Source organism: Arvicanthis niloticus, chromosome 17 (assembly GCF_011762505.2).
Source record: "Arvicanthis niloticus isolate mArvNil1 chromosome 17, mArvNil1.pat.X, whole genome shotgun sequence".
Lineage (NCBI taxonomy): Eukaryota > Metazoa > Chordata > Mammalia > Rodentia > Muridae > Arvicanthis > Arvicanthis niloticus.
The window spans coordinates 61,129,272-61,153,908 of NC_047674.1; the positions used below are offsets into that span (position 1 = coordinate 61,129,272).

At 41.7% G+C, this 24,637-nt stretch overlaps 1 protein-coding gene across 1 annotated transcript in view; it reads right to left on the reverse strand.

Annotated features, from left to right (window-relative positions):
* Positions 1-21,019: 21,019 nt before the first annotated feature.
* The window catches only part of Efhb (EF-hand domain family member B), a 45,370-nt gene continuing 41,752 nt past the window's right edge, over positions 21,020-24,637 (reverse strand). The window contains 2 exon segments of the mRNA XM_076914650.1: positions 21,020-22,167; positions 23,977-24,158. Coding sequence (XP_076770765.1) covers positions 21,994-22,167; positions 23,977-24,158 — 356 coding nt within the window. The 3' untranslated portion in view covers positions 21,020-21,993.

Consider the following 24,637-nt stretch of genomic DNA (forward strand, 5'->3'; position numbering starts at 1 on the left):
TGTACCTCACTGGTACAATTAGGAATAACTATGCTCTAATTGCATTTTGAGAGAAAAGTTTTGTTTTAACAGGAAGGGTGAAGCTAGGTGATGAGAGAGAGAAAGAGAGAGAAGGGAGGGGGGCATTGAGGCAGATGTTCACGTGTCTCCACCAGTCAAGGATAGTTTATATATCTAGGTTGGGTATTGGGTTACACTTCTGATTGAGCATTACCAAACTTATAAAGCCTTTGATTAAAATTTTTTAAAAATGTATAAAAGCAAAAACGAAAAGGAGACATGGGATAGGGGTTTTCTAGGGAGGGAAAATGGGGAAAGGGGATGGCATCTGAAATGTAAATAAAATATTAAAAATAAATAAAAAATAAAAAAAGAGGATGGCATCTGCCTAGGCCCATCTTGCTTTTAGAGTCTCTGTTGAGAAATCAGGTGTAACTCTAATAGGTCTACCTTTGTATGTTACTTGGTCTTTTTTCCTTGAAGCTTTTATTCTTTATTTGTTCTGTAAATTTTTGTGATGTGATGGGAGAATTTTCTTCTTTGGTCCAGTCTAATTGGTGTTCTGTAAGTTTCTTGTATATCCAAAGGCATCTTTTTCTTTAGCTTGGGAAATTTTTCTTTTATGATTTTGTTGAAAATATTTTCTCATCCTTGGAGCTAGAATATTTTACCTTCTTCTATTCCTATTATTCTTAGGTTAGGTCTTTTCATTAGTATTCCAGATTTCATGAATATTTTGTGTAAGGAATTTTTTTAGATTTAATGTTTTCTTTGATTGATGTATCAATCTCTTCTACGGTTATGTTCTACTCCTGAGATTTTCTCTTCCATCTCTTGTATTCTGTTGGTGATGCTTGAGCCTGCTTTTCTTGTTCTCATTCCTAGGTTTTATCTAAGATTCACTCAGATTGTGTTTTCTTTCATGCTTCTATTTCCATTTTCAGATCTTGAACACTTTTATTCATTTTCTTCACTTGCTTAATTGTAATTTCCTATGTTTCTTTGAGGGATTTATTCATTTGCTCTTTAAAAGCATCAATCATCTTTAAACGGTTGGATTTAAGGTCTTTTTCTTATACTTAGGTTGTGTTAGGACATCCAGGGCTTGCTGTGGTGGCATCTTTGCTCTGAAGGTGCCATCTTGCCCTAGCTCTTATTGTTCTTGTTTTCATGCTGGCCTTTAGCCATTTGGTTCTTGTTCGATGTTCCTGTTGTAGCAGGTATTAGGAAGACAGGCCTAATCCAGATGTTCTCTGTGCAGTAGGCCTCCAATGGTCAACCTTGGACTGGATGTTCTTTGTATAACAGGCCTGGATGTTCCTAGTGCAGCAAGTCTTGTTTGGTGACCTGATGGAGGCTGGCAGAGCAGTAGCCAGACAATGGGACTCCGAGGACAAACCTCAGCTAGCTCAGGGCAGCTGGCCATCCCCCTACTCCAATTCCTCAGGAAGCTGTGAATAGATCTACCTAAAGGTCTAGCTATACAACTCTTGGGCATATACCCAGTGGATGCTACATCCTACTATAGAGACACTAGCTCAATCATGTTCATTGAGGTTCTATTCATAATAATTAAAAATTGGAAACAGCCTAGATGTCTATCAATAGAATGAATAAAGACAATGTGGTACACTTACAAAATGAATATTACTCAGGTATTAAAATTATGAAATCATGAGATTCTTGGGTAAATGTATAGAGCTAGAAAAAAAAGTATCCCAAGTGAGGTAGCACAGTCCCAAAAAGAGTAATATGGTATATATTCACTTATATGTAGATGTCAGCTGTTAACTCTTCAATAATCAGGTTACTGCCCATATAATCATTGAGGTTAGGTATGGACTAAAGGATTGTGGGGAGGAAAAGATCTCCCGAGGGAAGGGAAATAGAATATACAGTCATTAATGGATCAGTGGAATCTGAATGAGAGAATTAGAGGAAGACAATGAGAAAAGAGAGGATTAAGGGAAAAACAACTGGAACTAAGGGCTGCAGCAGCAACGGTGGGGCTGTCCCTATGTAAATGCTGGGGGCCACACAACCACAAAAGCATCTCTTGCAGGAGGACCTAATTGAGGACTGCCTGTGAGACCAGCATTCCTGCAGGAGGACCTAATTGAGCACTGCCTGAGAGACCAAGAATTGCTTGTGCAAATAATGCCAGGCAATCAGGAACTACTGTTTAGAAGAGATGTTTTCTTGGGATCAATGGGAGCACAGAGTGGAGGGCATCAAAGGAGCTTGCAGCAGTGCTCAGAGAGCCTGCTGCAGCATTTCTCAACGGCTCCCAGAATTTGTGTCTTTGACTCTGTGCCCTCATCTCCAACCCCCAAGGGCAGGTAGGGTCAGGCCATGAGTAGTCTAGGGAACAGGTAATATCTGGCACCCAGTGTGGTCAATGAACTACTTCTTCATCATCATTTTGTGGCTCCTTGAGAACCTCCTTTTCTGGGGACTTGGTTTTTGCCTATTACTGAATAGACTGTGCTCTTGATTCAACCTGATCTGATCTTCTCCTTGTAATGCTGCTGTTGTTCCTGCTTTATTTGCTTCTCATTTTTCTTTGTCTTTGAGTGAGCATGCTGCGGTCATTTTATTCTTCTTTGTCTTTGGGTGAGGATGCTCTGGTGAGCCTTCAGTGGCCATCTTTTCTGTCTTCTTTGTCTTTGTCCTCTCATTTTCACTTTTGGTCTGAATTCATCCTGGTACCTGACATAGTGGCTTATTTCCCAGATGGTGGTACCAGTAATCAGCTCCCAAATGCCTTTCCCTTCCTGGGTACACTGTCCAGGCATAAGGCCTTTGAGCTACACCTTAGAGAGTCCCCTGCTTAGTACACCGTGACTTTCATAGCCTCTTCTGTCATATTTGTTTATTGTCTGTTTCCTTTGTGCTCATCATCATAGATTCCTTCCCCTCCACCATCAAGGAACCTCAGATTAGGGCTTTGAGAATCCTTCTAGTTACTTGTGATTTCAAGATTAAGACTCATGTCCTGGACCAATTTTGGGAGGATGCTACTATATTGGCTCCCTGGAGAATATGTGGGACTCTTACCTCTAGATGTGTGTTCTCTTCTTTGACCACAAGCTCAAGGTACAGTCTAGGATTACTCCTCCCTTGTTCTTTGTTCCCATCCTCCTTGCAGTCATCACCAGTCTTAAGAATTCTTCCCCTGAGGAAGTGGTAGCTGCCCATAACAAACTGCCAGGATCGGGCTAATATTCACCTTTTTATTACTGACTCTGTCCCACTTTCTCTGGGCAAACAGGTTGATTTTAGTGATGAGGATGAGAGCAACACTGCTCCAACCCTCCAGCCCTCAGGCTCCAAGCCATCCTCTAGTGTTCACTCACTAGCCCTTCAGCTCTGGCCCCATTGGAGGTACCTCCAGCTTACTCCGGCATGATTTAAGGGGACTTTCTTTTCCAGATGTCACTCCTGTTGTGGTCACTCCTGTGATGCCCTTCCCTTGTGCTGGACTGCCCCTTCCCTGGGGCCTGATTCTTCTCAGATATATTGTGAGGCATTCCCTGTCAATCTTGGCCCTGATGCTGTAACTAGGCCCTGAATGCCAACTCCTCTGGCAGACTTGGCACTAATCAGAAAAGCTGCCAATGATTCTGGCCAAGATTTCCTTATTTTAAACAAGTATTGAAGCAATGGACCATGCACCTCCAGACTTATTGAGATTGGTATAATCTCCTTAAGGCAGTGCTCGACCCTGCTGTGTTTCTTAATTGGGAGTCTGCATATCATAATTTGGCTGAGAATCAGGCTAGGATTAATTTGGAATATAACCTTAATATTACCTTTGATATGCTAACTGGCCATGGGGCATACATTAACCCTATCACTCAGGCCACTATTGGAGAGCATGCTTGCTTTAACTATGTTGCTGATCTTGCCATTAATGCCCCTAAGGCCTCCACTCCTTGGGACCCTTCTGCTTACTTTCACAATCTTGTCCAGCAATCTGGGGAATCCTTTACTGACTTCCTGTCCTGTGTGACTGAGGCAGTGGAAAGGTGGGTTGATGCTGACCCAACCAGAGACATGTTTATCAAGCAGATTGCATTGAAAGGACTTAATGTCCCCACTCACAATGCTGTGGCAGCTGTAAGGAATAATTATATTCATAAATGGATTGTTACCACTAGTGATTTGGACCCTGGTGCGGGCCCCATTGGCTGCCTCCTTTGACTCCTTGGTCATGGAGCATGTACAGAGAACACACTCTTCCCCTGAAGAATCTCCTGATTGTAACTATTGGGGCTATGGCAAGCCTAGTCACCTCAGATGGAACTGCCCCTCAGCTAGGCCCAAGACCAGATGTCCTCAGTGTAACAAAGGTTTCCATTGGGCTAAGGATTGTCATTCTCAAAAGCAGAAAGACAAACAATTTAAACTCCAAAAGAGGCACCCCTCAGCTCCACCAGTAAGAGGGACACCTGTCTGGCCAGGAGTTCCTTCACTCCCTGATGATGACTGTACACTTAGACAGTTTACCCATTAAAGGGTTAGTTGGTACAGGGGCAGATGTTGCTATAATAAGAAAAGATGAATCATTGAGGTTCCCTCATTGGAGATTCTGGTCTGGTCTCTCCAAGAGTTGAAGGCCAACAACAGGTCACCAAAATGACTGCCCTAACTGTCTGTTGGCAGGACTTGGATGGCAATCAGGGATCTTCTACACCTGTTGTGGCTGATGTTCCCTGAAACCTTTGGGGAAGAGCTATTCTAGAAGACATGGGTGCTGACATTACTACTGATGATTGTACCTTTTTTGATGACGTTATGCAACATGACCAACTACACCATACAGGTCACAAAGTCGGGGATCACCTCCAATTCTAATGGCCACTACCCACCCAGTGCCAATTAACATCAAGGTACCTGACCCTATTCTATTGGCCTGGCTGTCTGAAGCTGATATCTGGGTGGACCAGTGACCCATTTTGGAGCCTAAGCTTTATGTTTTCAAGGAACTGGTCTTGGAACAATTAGCTTTGATTCATTTGGAACCCTCAATCAGCAGACAAAATACTCCCATTTTTACCATAAAAAGAAATTATAAAAATACAGGTTTCTACTGGATTGAGAGCCATTAATGAACACATGGAAAAAATGGGGACCACTCAAGTAGGACTACCTCATCCTAGTGCTATCCCACCCAAGTACCATGTGGTGATCCTAGATATTAAGGATTGCTTTTTCCAGATCCCTTTGGGTCCCCAGGATAGATGTCATTTTTGACTTCACAGTATGGTAGCCTAGCCAACTAAAAGTTATCAGTGGACAGTCCTGCCTTAGGGCATGAAAAAATAGTCTGACCATTTGTCTGCTATATGTGACTGAACACATACAGGAAGTCTCCAGGGATTTCCTTGTAGTCATAATATTATACTTGCACACCCTAGCCTGCCTGATCTTGAAAAAGTGTCCTCTCAATTGTTGCTTAACTTAGAAAAACTCAACTTGAAGGTTGCTCCTGAAAAGATTCAGAGAGTTCCCCCATATGCCTTCCTGGGCTCTTCTATTTCTGACAAGATTAAGCCCCTGGCCTTCTCCATTGTGGCAAAATAGCCCTACTCCCTTGTGGAGTACAACAATTGTGTGGTACTGTTAACTGGCTTAAATATTTCTTGTCTATTCCAGACCAGGAGATGAGGCATCTTTTTTCTCTCTTGTAGGGGCCTAGCAGCCCCTCCACTGGGATTAAATTAACATCTGAGGCTAGCAACTTACTACAAAAAGCTATGGCACTCCTTTATGTAACAACTCTGGATAGGTATGATCCAAGGAAACCCCTCCTGGCCATAATTCTGTGGCCTCTAGAGGGGGTTCTAGGAGTGTTATGGCAGAATGGGCCTCCCACATGCAACTAGGCCCACTCTGACTTATTTAAAGTTACCTCGAAGTTTGACATTGCCCTCCATCTTGCCCTTAAGGCAAGAGGTTTAGCAAGGAGAACTTATAACAGAGAACCAGACAAAATAACTCTACCATTCTCCTTACAATAGTCTCAATCATTATGGGCAGATGCCATCAGCTTTCAAGAAATGGTGTCAGGGTTTACAGGCTCATTGGATGTCATTAGATTTAATGCTTTGTCCCAGCTGCCAATTACAGTTAAACCCCATAGCATACCTAGCTCTCACCCCATTCCCATGGCAACCATGTCCTTTTCTGATGCCAATAAAACCAGATATGGAGTTCTTATCCAGAGACCCGGGGGGAAATGGACACAACTCATATTCTCCCTCAGTGCAACTGGGTGAATTATTTGGACTCCTGAAAATTTTTGAGTGTTGCCAACAGGAGCAAGTTAATATTTTCTCAGATAGACAATATGCAGGACAAGCTCTCTATACCCTGTCCTTCTCCTACATTAAAGAGCAAAACAGCCCTATACATGTCTGCATGTGATCTACCCAGAAGGCTCTCCAAAATAGGGCATATCCCTGGTTCATCTCACACATAAGATCACATTCTAAATTGCCTGGCACACTAGCAGAAGAAAATGAGAGAATTGATGCTCTGATTATGGGCATAGACATGCAATTGCTAGAACAAGCCAGAATGCCACACCAGCAATTTCACCTTTCTCCTCGGAATTTACACAAGCTCTTGCCTAAATTGCCTGTCACAAGATGTAAACATCTTGCAAGGTCCTGTGCAACTTGTGCACCTCTTGCACCATTTGGTCTCCTTGGCAGATCAGGACTCAGTCCTAGAGGTCTATTCCCCAATGCAATCTGGCAAATGGATGTCGCCCATTACCCAGCCTTTGGTGATCTTAGGTATGTACATGTTATGGTGGGTACTTGCTTGGCCTTCATATACAAAGTTGCCATGACAGCTGAAAAGGCTTTTCATGCTATTAAGGCTATGAAATCAGCAATACTGGTAATGGGAGTTCCTTGGGCACTCAAGACTTGACAATGAACCGGCTTACTCATCTCAGCAGCTCAGAGCCTTCCTGTCCTCATGGAGAAACAGTCATACCTTTAGGATACCCTATAATCATCAAGGTCAAGCAATCGTAGAAAGAGTAAATCGTTCCTTGAAAGGAGCATTTGCTTAGGTCACCTCCCAGAATCCAAAAGATATCCACACCTACCCTTGGTGGAGGTCATGTTCCATGTGAACTTTCACTCCTTCGATGAGAAAAGGCTGAGCCCCGCTTACAAACATTGGGCATTTTTGCCGGGAGACACTCCCCTCCTGTTGGAGGGACTCAATAATCTCTCAATGGCAACCGCCCACTCCACTTCTGACAAGGGAGTGAGATTATGCTTGTGTTTTCCCCAGGATGCAACTGCACCAATATCGAGAGATGTTTGCCCAGCTACAAACCAGGGGGACAATGAAGGAGCCAGAAGAAAAACAGGATATGGAGACGTAATATACATACTGTGTTTATTAATTTTTCTTCAGCCTGGGAGGGCTGATGAGCTCTGGGCTTTGGAGTGCCTGCCCCCCACCCATTTTTTTTTTTTTTTTTTTTTTTTTTTGTGCCTGTGGCAGTTAATTCCTGTTAAAGTTAATATTTTAAAACGGCAGCACCTGATCTGGCTTGTTCTTAACCAGCCACCATCTTCCCAACTAGACAAGGTCTGAGGCCACAAGTGGTGGTGTGTTCTCGCTGCTGCTCTGCTCAGGCTGCCAGCTCAGGCCGCTGGCTCAGGCGGGCCAGAAGCACCTGCCCTGACACCCACAAGATGCCAGCATGGAAGATGGCTCCATCAATCTTCCTCGCTGTCTCCACAAGGCTGGGCTGGACCCAGACCGTCCCGCCATCCACGCAGTATGGGGTAGAAATGAGAATGTAATGCTTAGGTTATCCAAACGCTTTATATGTTTGATAACGCTCAATAACAAGATGCCCACACAATTAGAGGTGTAATCCAATACCCAACCTAGATATTACAACTACCTTAGACTGCTAGAGACATGTATACATCCACCACCATTTTCCCCTCTCCTGGTCCTCTTTCTGCTAACTCCTCCTCTTCCTTCTCCTCTTCCTCTTCTTACTCCTCCCACATTAGCTCCTCCCAAAATACCAAGTTTAATGCAGTGGGAAATATACTGCTACAAACTCCTCCACCTACCCTGTTCTTTTCTCTTCTAATGTGAATTAAGGTTTGCCCTTCAGGGACTTAGTCACTACTACATGACAATTAGAAGGCAACTGGCCCACGGAGGAAATTCTCTGCTTCACCAATGTCTCCTCCATAGGCCCTTGTATCCAATTATACAATGGGACCACGGGAGACTTTCATGATAATCTAATTTATGGCACCATATTAAGCATGGAATTTCATGTTCCCCTTACTGATTACAAATCCCCAAAGAATCCTCCAAGCATATCACACCCACTCCTACCTCACTGTCCAAGGGTTCCTCAAATGCCCACGTCCATGGGACTTCCTATCCCTTTGGGAGCACTACCAGCCTGAAGTAGTTGTGAAATTTGTTGGGGACTACCTAATATTATCATCTGACCTCATACCTGGAGGTCATGCTTCCAATATTACTCCCTATGTTAACAGGGATCCCATTAGATCCCAATATGACCCCATTATAAGCCATTGGGATTTATGTGGCATCTCTAATTGTCTTGATTTATGCCCTCTTATTCTCCTAAAGGGTGGCCATCTCTTTAATGGGACATATTTCCACATAAACCAATTGGCAAAAATGTGTACTGGAGCAACCCCTGTGAATGTTACCATTGGCAGCCAGGTTGGCTGGAAAGTCAATCTGTCTGACCTCCCTTTTTCTTTCTAGTCACTAATATCTTCATTGTCAAAGACAGCCTTGACTGCTCTAATGAGAAATGTTTCCTGACTGCCTCTTGGATGGGGTATTCAACAATGGCAATCCTGATGAGGGAACCAGCTGGTATTTGGATGCCTGTGGTAAATATAATCCACTTTCATTTGGTCACTCTGATGGCCCAGATTCACTTACAACCCCTATACCGGGGAAAAGGGGGTTTTGGTATTACAGCTTCTATGATTGCAGCCATCATCCAGGCAGCATTTCATAAATAATGTGACCCTCCAGGTGCTGATGGCTATCAAAATCCTGATTGCAGACCCCCTAAGGAAATAATCAAAGCATGGATGACAGAGATCTATGAGACCACCATGTAGGCTGTTCCTCATCTCCCCCTTGTGTGACATGCCTCCGGAGTGATATCTCTTTGAGGGCTGGTAGTCAATGATGGGTAAGATCCTGGAAGACAGAACAACCTAACACAGACACAGTCCAGTATACTGGAACTCCTCTGAGGTAGGGTCAACAATGTCCAGGCAATGGTACCCCAGCTCCCACTAGGCTGTCAAAACCTAAAACAAAGGTGTGGATATGTAGCAGGAACAGCAAGGCTGCCTCTATGTAAACTCTGGAGACTGCACAATCAAAAAAGCATCTCCTGCAGGAGGACCTAATTGAGGACTGCCTGTGAGACCAGCATTCCTGCAGGAGGACCTAATTGAGCACTGTCAAATGAGATTGGTTGGTTACTCCCTCAAGTTCAGTGTCGCCATTTCCCCAGCATATCTTTCAGTCGGGACTCCATTGTAAATCAAAGGTCTTGTGTCTAGGTTGGTGTTTATATTTCTCTTTTGCCATCCTGCCAAGTACCATCTGTACCAAAGACACTAACTAGAACATCAGGCAGCAGGGAAGAAGATGTGAAGATTCTACATATGTTACAAGTCTACCTCTCCAGGTTCAATGAGTTGTGTAGGTGTTGTCTACAGAAATAGGGCTTTGCTGTCAGTTTGCAGAGAGCAACTCATTGTCTTAGCAACAGCCCAGTTTGTTTGGGGATTTCCATGGGACTCCCTTGGCCAACAACTCAATTGAATGCAACCCAGTCCTGGCACTGGAAGCTTCATTTGGTCACAGGAGATGGACAGCTGAGGTTCCATCTACCTCATTATTTGGACGCTTCATTAGGATTGTTTTCTTGTATTTTAGGAAGTTTCCACTGCACTATGTTTTCCTACGGGCCCTTAAATATTCCTCCTTAAATGTTGCTGTCACTCCTGCAATCCCATCTCTCCTCCCCATCCCATTCCTACCTGATTTTCCCATTCCTGTGCCCCCTCCACCCTAGTCCATCCATAAAGTATTCTATTTCCCCCTCCCAAAGAGATCCATGGTCCCCCTTCCTCCCACAGTCCCTTCCTCTGTTACCTAACCTCTCTGTGCCTATATATTACTGCTTGATTATCATTTACTTAATGGCTAGTATCCACATATAAGTGAATACACACTGTATCTTTCTGGATCTGGATTACCTCATTCAGAATGACTTTTTCTAGCTCCATTCATTTGCCTGCAAATTTCATGATGTCATTTTTTTAAATATCTACATTGTATAGATGTACCACGTTTTCTTTATCTATTGTTTTGTTGGCAGTCACCTATATTGTTTCCCACTTCCAGCTATTGTGAAGAGAACAGCAATGAATATAGTGAGCAAGCATCATTGTGGTAAGATAAAGCATCCTTTGGGTATATGCATGAGAGTGATATAGATGGATTTTGAGGTAAATTGGTTCCCAGCTTCCTAAGGATGGAAATTTCCATAGTGGATGTATATATCAGACAAACCACTCTTAAGGGCAGACTCCATGCCCAAGAGTAGGTGGCCAACATAAAATGTACTCACTGTCATCTTTGGAAGTTCTTTGTCTCATAATGTTTGAGTGATGTTTTGTTTTTAACCTCACATAACCTTTGCCTATATATTATGGCTTCTGGTTTTGTGTTTGTATGAGATTCCTATGTATATGAATACGTGTGATCCTGCATCTGTATATGTTTCTTGTGGTTTTCCCCCCTGTGGCTCTTTTTTGTTTGTATGTTTGTTTATGTTTGGTTTATATTAATTTATTTTTTATTATTATTATTTAGATGCCTGTTTGTCTTCTAAGGACAGAAAGGATGTGTATTTATATAAGAGAGAGGTGGGAAGGATATCTAAGGAAGTAGGGGAGAGAAAACCATAATCAGAATATATTGCATAAAAAAAATCTATTTTCAATAAGGAGGAGAAAGATTTCTGAGCTGGAAGACAGTGTGTGAATCCACTAGTCAACCCACCTGTCCCTCACTACTGTAGAGACTGAGAACTAAAGTTGCAGTGTGCTTACGGGTGTCCTGCAAGGTAATCAACACTCAAGATCTTGAGGGTACAAAGACAAGTCATCCTCGTGAGCAGATCTCAGGGCTTGGCTATTTCCCGTATTCCAAACAAGCATAAAAATGCATCCAACCAGAACATCGGCTGTGTGAGAGGGTACAATCTGAGAGCCTTGGAATGGAGGACATGCCCAGTCCACACCCTGCAAAGAGGAATGTGCACAAAAATGAAACGAAGCTAAAGTACAAGCAGCTGTAGTAAATACCAGACACTTGCCAGTACAGACTCCACAACACCATACAGAGAGGAAAGACAGTTGAACTGTTCAGCAGTTTAACTGACAGCCCCATGAATATAATGACAAATCCACCTCCAAGTTTCATCCTTCTTGATAAGTTTTTTTTAACTATTTATTTTGTGTGTGCATGTGTCAATATGTATGTGTAGGGACACAAGGGTAGAGGTCAAGGACAACTCACCATGAACAAAACATTCTAATATTCTAAAATATTCTAATCTTGCCACCGAATTAATTTTCCCTTGTTGCTGATGGTGATTAATTCCTTCACTGCTACCAAACCCAGCACTTCCACACTTTCGTTGTGAACAAAGGACCACCAGATCCTTAGGAACCTGTCAGGGTCTGGGCACAGATTGGAATTCCTGAAGCAACCATCCTAGTTGACTGAATGACTTCAGGTCCTCAGCCTCCCCAGTGAGAGACAGCTACTGTGGGACCTCTCCCAGCGGCTGAGGCACCAACTTCAAAACCAAGCAGCTACCAGGTTCTCATCCTCTCAAGTGTGACACAAAAAGATGCTGCTATTTTACTGTAAGTCACAATAAATTCTTACATACCCTTTTTCCATTCCACTGGTTCTGTTCCTTTCGTGACCCCTTGCTAATACAACTAGCTGTGGGGAATGCCTGGTTTAAATGATAAGTGTACACTGCTGAGTTTCATATTGGTGTGGCATCTGAGTTCCCTCCAAAGTGTTCTGAATACAGCTCTCCACCCTGTGTACGGAAGGGGGGAACTAGCAGCGAGGTTACAGGTGGAATACGAGCTGAGCTCCAGATGACTCCAAGGAAACATTTCCTACTCTAAACACACTTTTTAATTAGCTCTTCCAATAGCATTCTGCTAATTGGGTAATTTAGGAATGCTATGAGACCCTGTGTGCTTTAAAGAAAATCTGTTTGTTGATATATTTATTTCCAACTGAGACTATCTTATTGCTGGCAGGACAGATATTATTAAAACAGAATCACCTGCTTATTTTAGCCAGTTTTTTTTTTTTTTTTTTAATGAACATACATGAGTTAGCTTATCCCTAGGGCTTCAGGGCAAAGTATTAGCATTTTGAGTGATGGGAAATTGCCACTTAGCTGGGAAATAAATGAGCTTTAAATAGATCCCATTATTTTTTACAGGTATATTATTGTAAATGTTTCATCAGAGGAAAAAATGCCCTTCTAGTTTATGATTGGAGTGTTAACCTCTGGCTAGCCCAGCTCTTCATGCCTGCCACTGTGTATTTTTATGAGTGATTATGACATAAAATGAAAGTATCCTTAACTGTCCCACATAACAAACACTTCTAGCAAGTTTCCCATAAGGTTAGTATGTTATAAAAAAAAATCATTGTGTATTTGTCTGAGCTAAGAAACTGTGGCTTCTTAGAGGTTTTGTCAATTTGGTATATTTTACTATTAGCAAGGTTGCTATAAAACATTATTTCCAAGCACTTAGAAAATTGATGCAGAAAGATTGTGAGTTTAAGGCCAGCCTGGTCTGCATAATGAATTCAAGGCCAGCACGGGGGGGGGGGGGGAAGACTCTGTGCAAAATAAACAAACAAACAAACAAACAAATCCCCTGTACTTTATTTTAAATGTTCGTCTTCACACTAATTACTACCAATAAATAATTTTAAATACATTGGATTTAAAATTATAAATGGATAACTCTGAATTTTTCTATGTGTGATGTGAAATGGTCTCCTTCCTCTGGTTTAAGCATTCTCTTTTTAACAGAAAGTAAAGTTGAGCTGACTGCATCCATTCCAGTCAACCAATGTTCATAGCTAAGTTTGGAAATGCTAGGGCGCCCTCTGCTGTTAGAAATAGAGAAACACTTCTCTTTGGCCCTCAATTCAGAGAAGAAAATTCTTCCGGAAAAGAATATTGAACCAAAGTAGATAATAATTAGTCACATGAAAAACAGGGGAAAAGGGAGAAACAAGGGCTACAAGGGAAGGAACTACCATAAATCTACCTGTGGCCTAAATGTTTAGGAGTTGGAGGTTATTTTAATATTAAGCTAATCTAGAAATGTAACTGTGGGTGAGGGGTTGTATATTACATGACAAAATACATATATTAATTTTTCTAAAGTCATATTTTTTCATAATTTCAATGCAACATGAATTCTTTCTCTAGATCTGTTTCTACCTCTCCTTTTTCCTTTTCTGATCCGTTTCCCCCTTGTGTCCCTCTCTCCCTCTTCCACTTCTTTTTCCCTTTTTTCACCTTCCTCTCTCCTCTCCCTGAATCACTTTTCTACCACTTCTCCCCCCATTTTCTCTACCTCTCCCCATCCCTCTGCTGCTCTCCCTGTTCTCTCTCTCTCTCTCTCTCTCTCTCTCTCTCTCTCTCTCTCTCTCTCTCGTCTTCTCCCCTTTCCCTGTCATCTATGTGTGTGTGTCTCTCTGTCTCTATATCTCTCTGTGTGTCTCCCTTCTTTCTCTTATCTGTCTCTCTCTGTCTCTCTCTGTCTCTCTGTCTCTCTCTCTGTCTCTCTGTCTCTCTCTCTGTCTCTCTCTCTCTCTGTCTCTCTCTCTCTCTGTCTCTCTCTCTCTCTCTCTCTCTCTCTCTCTCTCTCTCTCTCTCTCTCTCTCCTGGCAATAGTTGACTGAGCAATGTCAGCATCCATTAATACTCCATAAGTTCATCTCCTTCAATAATCCTGTTCTCTGTGTTCTTCCATCATGCAGATTTGTCATGCCTCAATGCTGTGATAGGCAACCACTATTCCAACTCCAGAGCTCTCTTGCAAATGCCATAGGCTTTCATCAAATGACTTTCTTTTTAACTTTGCTAGAATGGCCCAAATCACTGGCCTGCCATTTCACTCAGTGTCACCTCACTTACAAAGTTCTTCCTTACACATCTTTGTTCCCTGAAAGATCACTCTAGTAGTGTCCTTTGTGCGAACTTGACTCCTTTGCACCTGTTTTTCACCAACTGAAAGTGAAATGCCATCCCTAACAAAATCGCTTCTCCAAATCTAACATGTGCATGGTGGCTTGGGTCTGTGGTGATAGCACTTGAAAGGCAGATGCTGCCATAGTAGGAGTTTAGGTTATCCATGGCTATATAGCAGTTCAAGGTCAGCTGAGTTGCATGAGACTCTGTCTCAAAAAAAAGATAAAAGGAGAGAGAGAGAGAGAGAGAGAGAGAGAGAGAGGAAATAAACAAAAAAAAGCATCCAAAATTGAGTGAGCACACTCATGATCACATACAGGTGAGGTCTAGAAGTCTGGTTCATTGTCTTGAGCAAAACGCTAGCTACTGAGACACGCATTTCTTCCTTTTGCTCCCTTACTCTCATTTTTACCTGCTCTCAGTTTGCAAGTGTTTTGGTCCTGTTGCCGTCTGCCTTCTCCATCTCTATCTCATACAACCTAGTCCCTTTTCCCATCCTCAGACTCTTTCTGTGCCTCCTGTATTACGAGTTCTTTCTCTCTGGTGTTCACATTCCTTCCCACACCAAACCACTTCTGAAGAACACATGGAAGTCATTGTCATCCTTCTTCAAAGCCTACTGAAGAGTTTATTCCTTGCTTACTTTCTCTAACAAACACAAATTATCTATCATTAGCACGTTTGCTTGAAACAATGGCTACCTCTGCAGGTGTTAGAGGAGCCCTTGTTAAGGTTGCCAGAGACAACTATCTACACTGTCAGATCTCATCTTTACTTGTCTACACATGACACTTCCCACCTTCCCAACTCTTCACTTGGCTAAACGTCTGCTGGCACTAAAAATTCCTAAATGCAAAAGTAATCACCAGTTTCCCAGTGTACACACGGAAGAACACAGGAGGGTCCACTTTTCCACCTTCATGGATGCCACTCTTCATTCTTCCAGTCCTCTAAAAGTATTAGTGTTTAATCAGAATACTTTCCCTCAATTCCCTCACACTTTTTGAGAAACCACAGTGTTACAGATAATGGGCTAGGTCTAATTTATACTCTGCCCTCAGGAAAATTCTGCTATAGAGAGCAGAGGATCACTTACAGCTAGTTATATAAAATGCAGAATGATTACTGTCTTATGAAGGTACAGGAGAATCTGAGTTCAGAGAAAAAAGCATGTGATTTTCCTCTAGAAATACAGTGGCAAAATTAGATTTTGAACTACTACTTAAGAAAGGGATAGAGGGGCTTGAAAGATGGGTCACAACTCACTGTCCCTCCAGTTCCGGGGAATCTGATGCCCTCTTCTGGCCTTAGTGGGTACTAAATGAGTGTGCTATACAGACATGTATCCAAGCAAAGCACTAATACATATAAAATTAATAATAAATACCTTTAAAACAGGTGGAGACAGAAAGACCATAAGTTCAGGTCAGCCTTGGCTGCATGATGAATTCAAGGTCAGTCAGCCTGAGCTGCCTGACACTCCATCTCAAAAAGTTAATTTTTAAAGATAAACATGTAAAGTATGCTCTAATTGTATTTTGAGAGAAAAGTTTTACTTTAACAGGAAGAGCGATATGTAGGAGGAGCTAAGTGGGAAGGAGTACTGAGAGGAAGAGATGGAGTAAGGAGAGAAGATGAAGGAGAGGAGATGCTAGGTGATGAGAGAGAGAGGGGGGAGGGGGGCATGGAGGCAGGTCTCCACCAGTCAAAAATAGTTTTTATATCTAGGTTGGGTATTGGGTTACGCTTCTGATTGAGCATTACCAAACTTATAAATCATTTGATTAACATTTTTAAAAAATTGTATAAAAGCAAAAAGGAAAGGGGGCATGGGACAGGGGTTTTCTAGGGAGGGGAAATGGGGAAAGGGGATGGCATCTTAAATGTAAATAAAATATAAAATAAAATTTAAAAAAAAGATAAATATGTAAACTCTACCAACCAACCTCCACCTCCAGCCCTGTTTGCCTTTTTGTCTAAATCTTTTAAAATATTATTAACTAGGGGTGGTGAGATGTCTCAGAGAGTAAAGACATTAGATACCACTTAAACTCAGTCTCCAAGACCTACAATGATGGAAAGAGATAAATGTCTCCAACAAGAGTTCTCTCCTGACCTCTACAGACAAGTATGTACACACACACACACACACACACACACACACACACACAAACACACACACTAAATAAATGGAATAAAAGTTTAAGTACACTCCTAACAAAAAGAAATAAATAATAAAATAAACAGTTGGCTTTAAGACCTAGAACAAGTTGAGCAGAAACAGCAGTGAGAATTGTCAAATGTATCTGAGTCAACAATAAATACCTGCTAGTGAAATAAGAATGGCAGGGATGAAGGCGAGCCAAGGAGCCAGGCCACATTAGCAGATGGAGAACACAATGTTATCTACAGGTTGGTGACCCCTTCCGATCAACTTTTATAGAGCTAAAACAGTGCTGGGTACTTAACATACCTTGCCACAAACATCAAAACAAACTCACAAAGTTGATTACATCTTCAGTTCTCTCCATTTTGAAAGACCACAGCTTTTAAGGTTAAGTAACTTTACAAGGTTATAAACTGAGAGAAGAGCAGATTCATTATTCATATCCAATGTTCCCAGTTTGCTCCCAGGAGGGGTCTGATTGGTGAACCAAAATTATTAATGTTCTGCAGTTAGAATAAGTGAAGCACAGAGCTGGCAGAATATGCCATGCTGGAGACTATGATTGGCTGCAATTAAAATCAAGAAATCAGCACTACGTATCAGAATAAATACAATTTGGAAAGGGTGTGTCATTGCAGCAAATAGCAGAAAAATAACTAAATGATGAGTTAGAAACCATTGGAGGCATGAAGCTTGATTGAAATTGCAGTTTTCTGCTCTTTATTAATTCAAAGGCAAAAGGCATGAGTCACGGGATATTCATATTCTGTTTGAAAAAAATTCAAGTCCCCAGCACTCTGTACCTTGTCACAGCCTAAGTCAGTATGCAGTCAGAGCAAGTGACTCACATCGGTACCCAGTACTCGTAGAGTGCACTGTGGCTGATTTCCACCAGGCCCTTGATTCTTCCTCAAGCCCTGGTCAAAGATGGCTGGAGCTCATGTTAGCTGGGCTCACAAGTCAAAGACTGCTTCTTCAGACTTGCATCTGCAAACATAAGGCATCAGCAAAGAACAAAGATACTGATCTTAACTAAAGATAAACTAGAAAGTTTCAGTGCATAGGACATTAATAAAGACAACCCAGGGAAGCATGGAGACATTTCTGGCCAGAAATCTGCCAGGCACAAAAAACAAACAGGTCTTTGACCGACAGAAAGAGCTTCCAGGCACTGCCAATGTGATGGCTCAAGAAAACTCCATTTTGTGCTAGACACCCGTTATAAATTCCTAAAAGACAAACTCCTAGCAACTCTGACTCCTTGCCTGCTCCCCCAAATTGTAAAACAGTTATGAAATGATAAACTGCTTGCTCTAGTTTCTGTAAACTCTATTGCTATGTGTAGGGGGGAGTGAGGAAGTTCCTCACATAGCTGTAAATTCCTCAGGAATAGTAATTGTTGCTTGCCTTTAGAAGTCTCTTCTTTTGTAGCTGGGCCCTACAAATACAAATACAAATGAATTTGGATAGTTCCAAATCCATCCATGGGAACTAAGGTCAGCTGAAGCTTAAATTTAAAAAAAGAAAGAATAAGCTAATTACAATCTACAGTGAATCTTTGGTCTTCCCCCGTAAATTTGAACTCTGTAGTACCAGATACAGCTTAACTGTAAATTCTAGTTAAAACACTAGGTATATCCTATGTGTGTCAGAAATACCAGGTCATTATAGGTTGTCAAGATTTAGTCAGACTCAACACGGGAGCCTGTCAAGCATCCTCATGAGACTGAGACAAGAGGATCCTGAGTTTGAGGCCAGCCCAAGCTACATAACGAAACAGTCAAAAAAGAAGGAAGGTGTGTGTTTCCTGCAATTCCAAGAGACTAAAGCAGGAGAGATAGGAGTTCAGGGCCATCCTCACTACTTAGGAATTCAAGGCCAGCCTGGACTACATAAAAATCAGTTCTGCATAAAGGAAAGGAAAAGAAGACAGGAGGAAAAAAGAAGAAGGTGAAGGAGGAAGAAAGAGAAAAAGAATGGAGAAAGGAAATGAGGAAAGGGAAGAAACAGAGGGGATGAGAAGGGTTTGCTTCACTTTACAGTTTTGTTGAGACAGGATCTCTATTCAGCCCAGATTGGCCTTGACTCAGTCTTCCTGTTTCAGTCTTTTTCTTAAAAAAAAAAAAAAAAGAGTGAGTGAGTGAGTGACTGATTTTATTTATTTGAGTGCTTTATCTGCATACACACCTGCATTCCAGAAGAGGGCATCAAACCCCATTACAGATGGTTGTGAGCCACCATGTGGTTACTGGGAATTGAACTCAATACCTCTGGAAGAGCAGCCAGTGCTCTTAACCACTGAGCTGAAGCGTCTCTCCAGCCCACCTGTTTCAGTCTCTTAATGCTGATGTCACAGGTATGAGCAACCACATTCAGAAAAAAAAATAACATTTAAAATGTATCATTTTATGTGTGAATAGTAGGATGCTTCACAGGCCATGGCCCACATAGGGAGGTCAGAGGACAAGCTTGGGGAGTAAGTTCTACTCTTTCACCTTTACATATGATCCAGAAATCAAGTCTCCAGCCTTGCATGTCATGTACCTTTACCCATGAGATGTCATGCCAGCCCTGATAACTTTTTAATGAGAAGGATGAAGGAACTTGAATATAGTAGTTCATGCCTGTAATCTCAGCATTCTTCTTAGGACAAGGCCAACCTGGGGTACATGGTAAGTTTTAAGCCAGCCTAGACTACACAAAAAGGCCTTGCCTTGAAGGGGGCAGAAGAGGGAGGAAGGCGAGGAAGGAAGAAAGAAAGGAGTAGAGAGAGAAAAGAGAGATGGAGAAGGAAAAGAACTCACATACACGTAAATGCATGTAGAAGTCAAGAGTCAACTCAGCTGCTGTTCCCCGAGTGCCGTCTATGCTGTTTTTGAGGCAGTCACTTTCTGGGACCTGAAGCTTACTGATTAAGTTGGCAATGAGCCCCAGGGTTCTTCCTGTCTCCCACTCTCTGGCCCTAGGTTTACAAACTCACACAATATTGCCTGAGCTGTCTCTTCAGCCAGAAGATTTCATTTTTATGGTTTTTAACCATAATCTAGTAGATAAACATGAATGTACTAGTACGTTTTTAATCACCTGTGACAGATTATAATTCAAGATAACTGAATAACAAATTGCTAAGTAGTTGTTAAATAACAAACTTAACAAAAGATAACAAATTGTTTCGTACAGTTAAAATATACAGAGGTAGAGCTAGCTAATAAAGTTAGAAAGGGGATTTACAATGGCATTGTTACCCAGAGTACAATTTTGAGGTCCTCAGATTACATATTCTGCTTCCTCTCTGTCCAGCTTCTACTCTCCTTATGATGGAAAAATTTACTTGCAGCCACAGGCCAGTGACTCAATATTTTAGCATTACTTCCTCAACAACCTGACAGTGTTTTCAATATTAAAGTCCTATGCTTATTATGAGCTGAACAAGGACAGTAATACACACACTAAGGAAGACCACAAGTCTTGAATCCCACACCAAAAAAAAAAAAAGAAAAAAAAAATCTGTGGGCCACTAAGATGCTCAGAGCAGGAGAAAAGTCCTCCCCAAGGAAGAGCACACCGATTGTTTATCCAATACCAGTTAATTACCCCTGAAAATATTCATTATACAGACTGACAGGTTATATTTTAAAATATACATATGTACATGTAACAATAGCTAATGGGACAGAGTTCATAAGTTTGAAAGACAACAGGGAGGAAAGGGAAGGGAAAAATAATGTAATTATTCTATAATCTGAAAAATAATTTGAAATCGGTAGACACATTTCTAATCCAGACCTTTGAGACAGGGTGACACATTCCCTTTGTCCAGCTCTTGAAGCAAGAAGACACCTTTAATCTAGGTCACAGCTTCCATGAAAGCCTAGATAAGAACATGGAAGAAGGAAGCCTTTGTTCTTTGCCTGCTCTCCCTCCCCTTGCTAGCAAGTCCTTTCCTTTCCTTTCCTGACATTACAACCTACTTCTTCAGGATTCCAAGTGTACATTGAAAACTAGCTGAGACATCTTGCCTTGTGGACTGAGCAACTACTGGATTCTTGGACTTTCTGTTCCTAGCCGGTCAGTGTTGGATTAGCTGGACTGCAGCCTCTAAGTCATTCCAATAAATCCTCTTTCTGTATATAGGGATAAATTTGTTCTATAACTTCTGTTGCTCTAGAGAACTCTGACTTATACACCAGGGTCTTACCAATTTTAGAACTTCAACAATGACAGCTGGGGTTTGTGGTCCTATCGCCACTGGCAATCTAGGTATATAAAAGGTCCTAGGTTAGAACCAGCACCTTTGGATGAAGGGAGGGAGGAAGGGAGGGAGGGAGGGAGGAAAGGAGGGAGGAAGGGAGGGAGGGAGGGAGGAAGGGAGGAAAGGGGAGGGAGGGAGGGAGGAAGAAAGGGAGGGAGGGAGGGAGGAAGAAAGGGAGGGAGGGAGGGAGGGAGGGAGGGAGGGAGGGAGGGAGGGAGGAAGGGAGGGAGGGAGGGAGGGAGGAGAGGGAGAAATCAGTACCATTGCCCTGTTTTCTTTGTATTGAGAGATGAAGCACAATATAGGCATCTTGCTCTGACACATGTGGTCAGGTGGACAGACAGATGACCAACAAACACATAAACAGTTGTATAAGTGGTCTGATAAATTCTTAACTCCTGGTGCAGGGGTGAATGTAATAGATTCTGGTTTTTACTCAATAGAATGATCTCACCACAGCCTATAAGAAGCTACCAATGAATCCAGTACTGGAAAGAGACTCATGCTTGACCTCTGTGGGCTGTGAAGGGTGGATTCCTGCACACCACTATGTACTACTTCCATGGGTTTTCTGTAGTTCTTAAATATTTTTTTACATATTTTTTGTAGTTCTCCAAAATATTTTTTTTTTCTGTTTTTGAAACACGGTCTCACTGGATAGCCTAGGCTTGGCTAGAAAGTTAATCAGGAAGCAGAAAGAGGTGAAAAAAATGTTAAGAAGATAGTAAGCTAGTGGCCATTGTGCAATTGTTGGGTCTTAAGACGGCTTCTTTCATCCTGCTTCTTTCAATCACCCGCTTCTCTTGGGTGCATTAGAGACCAAAGGCACGCTGAGAAACAACCTTTTCACATCAGAGCCTAAATACAGTAACAAAGCATTGTAGACAAAATAGTATGAAGTTGGTATCACAAAACAACCGAATTTCAGATGTGCTAAAATGAATGAAGTTCTTAGGCCTGCCAAACATTACTAACTTTCATCAGCGTTCTAAGCTGTGACCACCGTGAGGCAGAAGGTTCTTACAGCATTTGTCAAGTCCATAGAGGCATTCGAATTCACAAGAAGATGAAGTCGTATACACAGGACAGGAGTTCTAAACCAAAATGACAGCCAGGTTCCAACATAATAGTAAAACCAGGACATTTTAGATGAATATAAATTTAATCTCTTTTGCTTAAATCTGTAAGTTCCCAAAAATATCACATGGCCGTTTTACACTTGAATAGGTCTGCATGCAGTAGCTCGTCTAGAGCATTCCTGATGGTTTCAACACACACTTCTCCACGCTGGTGTTTTTTTGAAGCACGATTCCATACATTTTCAAATTCTTCTTCAGAAAGCTTGACTCCAATGTTAGTTAATATATCTGAAATCTAGAAACAATGAACTTAAGTCCAGATCAAGATTTTTGTTCTTAAGTTTTGTATTTTAAAATTTAAGCCCATAAAATAATATATATATATACTTATAATATATATTATTATAATATATAATATATATAATATATATATATATATATATATATATATATATATATATATACTTTAAAAGCTTTTTTAACATTCAATATGACAGTCACTGGTTCTCCCCAAAGTACATGTGTTCACATATGCATATGTGCATATACATATAAAATAAGTAGACATCAAAATTGTAGTACTTTTCAGGCATAGTGGGGGTGTATTCCTGTAGTACTTTTCAGGCGTAGTGGGGGTGTATTCCTGTAGTACTTTTCAGGCATAGTGGGGGTGTATTCCTGTAGTACTTTTCAGGCACAGTGGGGGTGTATTCCTGTAGTACTTTTCAGGCACAGTGGGGGTGTATTCCTGTAGTACTTTTCAGGCGTAGTGGGGGTATATTCCTGTAGTACTTTTCAGGCATAGTGGGGGTGTATTCCTGTAGCTCCAGCACTTGAGAAGCTAAAGCAGGAAAGCTGAAGTTCAAAGCTACATAGTGAATTTGCGATAAACCTGTGCTGTAGAGCAAAACCATCTCTCATTCTGACATTTTTTATCTTTAAAAACAAAACAAAGGAGTGAAGGTGCTTGCTGCCAAGACCTTAATTTGATTCTCTAATCCCACATAATGGAAAGAAAGAACCAACTCCCTCAAGTTTTCCTGACATCCACACATACTCAGGCATACATAAAATTACACACACACACACACACACACACACACACAAATAAATTACGATTTTTTAAAATGTAACTCCCAAAATGAAATTTGAGTAAACTGAAGTGAAGAAAAGCAAGTGGACATGGTCGTTAGTGTTTGTCATCACCACACTTGGGAGGCAGAGGCAGAAGGTGATCTTGAGTTGAAGGCCTACCTGACCTACATAGTGAGACCCTGTTTGAAGGCAGAGAGAATTATATAATATACTCAGGGGGAAACAAGAGAAAAAAAACTTTGCAGCATGTTACAACCAAACTGAATATCATTCATCAGGAATCCTATATTCAAGGACCCCTATACAAGCTATAAGTCTGAAAAGTCAAAATGACAGCAGCCATGGGCTGGGGCTGGGGCTCAGCTCATAAAACTCTTGATAACCATGAACAAACCCTGGATTTGATCTCCAGCACCAGAAGTACCAGGCACATGCCTGCACTTAGGAGGTGGAGGCAGGAGGATCAGAAGTTCAAAACCAGCTTCATCTATGTAGCTGATTCGGAGGCTGGCCTGGACTACACAAGATGATAATAAAATGAATGATGATGATGATTGTGATAATAATAATGATAATAATAATAAATATTGTGCATTAGATTAGAAGCAATATGTAATCCCTGAACTCAATAGGAGGAATCAAGAAGATCATGATTTCAAGTCCAGCCTGGGTTACCTACCAAAGCTCAGCCTCAAAACAAAACAAATCAGTAAAACGCTAGTCAAGTATGTCTGTTCATGCCTGCAATCCCAATGCTTTGGGAAGCTGAGACAGGAAAACCACCAATCGCTGTAGGCCAGTCTGGGCTACATAGTGAGTACTAGGCCAGAGCAGGGTAGGCAGTGAAATGCCATCTCAAAATAAATACATAAACAAACAAACATACATACATACATACATACATACATACATACATACATACATACAAAAAAGAGACAACAGTAACTAAAGTGGTCATGATAATAATAGCGACCATTGCCAAGTCCAAAGTTTGAGGTGATCTCTGTACCTCTTCCTTTGACCTGGTCTTGAAGAAGTCTCTCTCAAATACACCTTTCTGGGAGAAGATGGAGGGGTGCAGCAAGGCGTAAGCATTGCTGTCTTCACCATAGTTATTCATGTCGCTGACTCGACGAATCCGGGGAGCAGGGATGTCAGATCGAATGGTTGGAACACCGTAGATGGGGTAACCTAGGTCGTCAATGAGGGAGAAAAGGACACTCTGAAACTCAGCTGTAGAGCAGTAGCCATCAGTCACACGTGACCATGGACCCCTTGAAATGTAGCTAGCCTAGACAACAACGTGCTTAAACCTAAAATCCAAAGACTGCATGAAAAGAAGAGTGTAGCCAAGCACAGCAGGATTCACCAGTTCCAAGGACATGGGTGGCAAGAATACTTAACACAGAAGTCCAAGTGGAGCTTTGGAAAGCATTCAACCGTCCCACCCATGAGAGTCTCAGTATTTTTACTATAAAATTGCTTTTTTACTTGAGCCGTCATCCAACTCCTCCCTAGATACTGTATTCCATGACACCTACTACATAGTAGTCCACTTCCACTACGTTTTATCTATAGGAGCAGTATTCGATATTATGGCTGGTTTCGTCCACTGATTCCCACTGTTCTCGGGCTGTACTTACCTGTGAGACCTCAGAGTGCTTACAATA